Genomic DNA, 3,668 nt, shown 5'->3' with positions numbered 1-3,668 from the left:
TATATTGTAATATTTAGATAGAATTAGCAAGGTGGCAATTTGGTAATTAATGAGAAATCTCATTAATTCCAAGGCCTATAAATAGGAGCTTTAGGTTTAAAGTTTAAGACTTTTGCTCATTTTGCTGATTTAGGAGATCCAAGTCTAGAGAGAGAAAGCTCTCTCCATGTGATTCTTGCATTGTACACGTCATATTCTTCAATAAGAATCACAGTTCTAGTACATTATTGTGTGTTCGGTCACGCACGTTCACGGATTCCACACGTCGAACGTTCGTTACGCAATCGAACAGTGTCAAAACCGATCCTACAAGAGATATCAGTTAGAGCAGGAGGTATTGGGAAGTTTAATGAAATCTGTATTGCCTCCTAAAATTTCTGAATCTTTTGCAGGTTATTTTGAAGAACCAAAGACCGGATCATGCCCAAGGTTTGAAGAGAAGAAAGAAGCCGTTGAAGAATTGATAGATGTGTCGAAAGAGATGACTGGAGAAGCATTGAAAGACATAGCTGACAAAGCGCTTATGGGAAAACTCAAAGAGGTAGATTCAGATCTCGAGGAGTCAAAGTCTGTCAATAGTGTGTCAGTCAAACGACAGGAATCTGGAGTTCAGGAGATCAAATCTGTCAAAATATCTGAGTCTGAGTTAGACAATGTCGGTAAAGCTGATTATGTAGAGCAGGTTGTTGAAAAAGTTGTTTCAATCCCTGAAACACCATGCAAACAGTGTTCAGAACCATGCATGGAGTGTCTTGAAAAAGACACTAAGTATCAGGAATTGAAACACCACTCTGATATGATTAAATTTGACCTTCGCCAAGTTAAAGAGGCGTATGATACTCTTGCCAGGTCAATCAAGATGATCCAAAAGGAAAGTGTTGAAAACGATAAAGCTAGAAAATTGGCTAAAGCAACACTATTTAATAAACAAAAGGAAGTCAATTTTCATTTAGACACGATCGCATCGCTTAAGAAAGAAATCGAATTAGCTAAAATTGAAAATGATCAGATTGATAAAAAGTTAATGAGTTATGTGGCTTCATCGTACGTTCTTGAACAGATTGTCCCCCAGCAGCCACATGCTGCACCAGTCTTTAAGAGCGTTCCACCCCCAATGTGGAATCATTACACACAGAAATATCCAGATGGGGTGGAAGCTGCATTGAATCTCAAATTGAGATCGATAGAGGATGATTTGCCTGAGACCATAGATGTCACATTCTCCCCATCCGATACCGACAACGAATCTCAGGTTATCAAAACTGTTGTCGATCAGGTGTTGGATGAGGAGAGTGAGAAATCTGAAAAGGCTCTATCTGAGAAGGTTGTTAGTGATTCTGAAGATGAAGGGAATTTCTTAGATCAATACATACCGAAATCGGAGAAGAGTGCGAATGATGATCCGATCATGGTGGTATACACTATGGTTGGAACAGACAAACTTTATTCCGATTTCGAGTATCCACTTCAGAATGTAAAGATTGAAAATGTTGAAAGAGTGTTTAAATTGGTTGAAATGAACATTAACGAGGTTAATAACAATGAATTCTTTTCAAAACCTAAGAAATCGTTTGTTACATCACGTCCAATAAGTTCAGGAAAGATAGAAGGGGTTGGTAAAGGTCATAACAAGAAAAACAACTTTAAAAACAAAGGAACCGGGTTTGAAAAGAAAACGGCTAAGCAGGTGTTTAAGCCAAAAGAGAAGATGAATGAAATTTTTGTCGCTGGTCCAAGTCTTGACGATGAGAAAGATTATATTTTTAGTCAAAAAGCTGTGGACGATTTCAATGCAGCGAAAAAGTTGAAGGAAGAGTCAGTCAAAACAACTTTTGTCGAATATGACAAAAGGGTGTGTCATCGCTGCAGTGAAGTCGGACACATGGCGAAACAGTGTCAGAAAGTGATTGAGAAACCTGTTGTTGTAAAACCTGTTCAAAAACCAATTGTTCAAAAACCAATTGTTCAAAAACCAAGTGTTCAAAAACAAACTGTTCAAAAATCAACTGTTCAAAAATCAAACGTTCAAAAACCTCGACCTAAATCACCGATTGACACAAAGGGCAAAAAGCCGATGGTTTCTCCGATCCGCATTTTGAAAAGAGGTGAATCTTTGAAGTCGGAGGATAAGCCGAAATCGACTTTCGAGGTTGGCGAATCCTCTAAGACTCGCAAGACTTCAAAGATTTACCCTAAAACAAAAGTTTTTGAAAATCAATCTTGGGTCGCGAAGTCGAAACCGTCTGTTGAGGTTAAAAAGATGGAGAATGCTTTGAAAATTGATTCAAATATTTTTAAAGATGATGTAGTTGAGTTTGAGAATGAAATTGATAAATTTCTTGCTGAATTTCCACCAATAACCAACAAAGTAAAATCAAGTGTGAAAGAAGAGGTTTCCAACGTAACATTTAGCTTTCAGAAAACAGACGAGAAGTGTGATGTTGTGTTCGGAAGTGTGTCTGAAGTAAAGAAATCTTGGGCTTCATTGTTTGAATAAATTGTTTTGATGTTTGCAGGGGCTGCGCAAGTCTATACTGTCAAAATGGATTATGGATAGCGGTGCTTCACGGCATATGACTAGGACGCTAGCTCTTCTCTATGATGTCAAATCAATAAACTAAAGCTATGTTGGATTTGCCGGGAATCAAGGTGGAAGGATCGTTGGTCAAGGAACGCTGTCAAATGGCGTGATTTCGTTTGACAAAGTGAACTGCATAGTAGAGTTAACAAACAATTTACTCAGTATTTCACAAATATGTGATAAAGCGTTTAGTGTACATTTTACTAAAACTGAATGTGTGGTGTTGAAACCAGGGTTTAAAATCCCTGATGAGATGGTGCTGTTGCGCGCTTCGCGGGAGAATGATCTTTATATACTTGATATGAGCGTCGCAACACCAACAACTCATCAGAAACAGTGTTTTGTGTCAAAGACTAAAGCGACAGAAAAAGATTCGATAATGTGGCATCGAAAGATGGGCCACATTTATGTGCGCAAAATGAACTTTTTAGTACACAATGATTTGGTTGATGGGGTTAATTTGAAAAATTTTCATTTAAATGATGATTGTGTAGCGTGTAAGAAGGGAAAGCAGACTCGGAAGTCACACCCATTGAAGATCCTCAACCCGATTAGGTTACCTCTTGAGAGATTGCACATGGATCTCTTCGGGCCTGTCAACGTAAAGAGCATCAGAGGAGACTTGTATTGCCTGGTGGTGACTGATGACTTTACGAGATTCTCTTGGGTTGTGTGCTTGGAAAGAAAAGATCAAACTTTTGAGTCTTTGATGGTGCTATTCAAGAAGATGGAAACTGTGTATAAACTGCAGATCCGGAGGATTCGTAGCGACAATGGAACGGAATTCAAAAATAACAAGATGTACGAGTTCTGCAACGAGAAGGGAATTCTTCATGAATTTAGTGCACCGTACACACCACAGCAGAACGGCATTGCTGAACAAAAGAATCGGACCCTTATTGAGACAGCCCGTACAATGTTAGCCGATTCCAAGATACCAATCTTTTTCTGGAGCGAAGCAGTTTCTGCAGCCTGCTACACGTTGAATCGTGTTCTTACTGTCAAGAAGTACAAAAAGACGTGTTTTGAGCTGTTGCACCGTTATAAGCCAAATCTTGAGTTTCTGGAGCCGTTTGGATCTCCTTGC

General features: G+C 38.9%; 1 protein-coding gene across 1 annotated transcript; it reads left to right on the top strand.

Annotated features, from left to right (window-relative positions):
- The first annotated feature begins 481 nt into the window (after positions 1-481).
- Positions 482-2,621, top strand: LOC110893353 (serum response factor-binding protein 1-like). The gene is made up of 4 exons (XM_022140463.1): positions 482-682; positions 1,277-1,388; positions 1,797-2,464; positions 2,517-2,621. The coding sequence occupies exons 1-4, from the start codon at positions 482-484 to the stop codon at positions 2,619-2,621; spliced, it is 1,086 nt and encodes a 361-aa protein (XP_021996155.1).
- The last annotated feature ends 1,047 nt before the right edge of the window (positions 2,622-3,668 follow it).

This window comes from Helianthus annuus, chromosome 12 (assembly GCF_002127325.2).
Source record: "Helianthus annuus cultivar XRQ/B chromosome 12, HanXRQr2.0-SUNRISE, whole genome shotgun sequence".
Lineage (NCBI taxonomy): Eukaryota > Viridiplantae > Streptophyta > Magnoliopsida > Asterales > Asteraceae > Helianthus > Helianthus annuus.
Note: the sequence above shows the minus strand (reverse complement) of the source record. Positions and strands in the feature narration are given on the sequence as shown.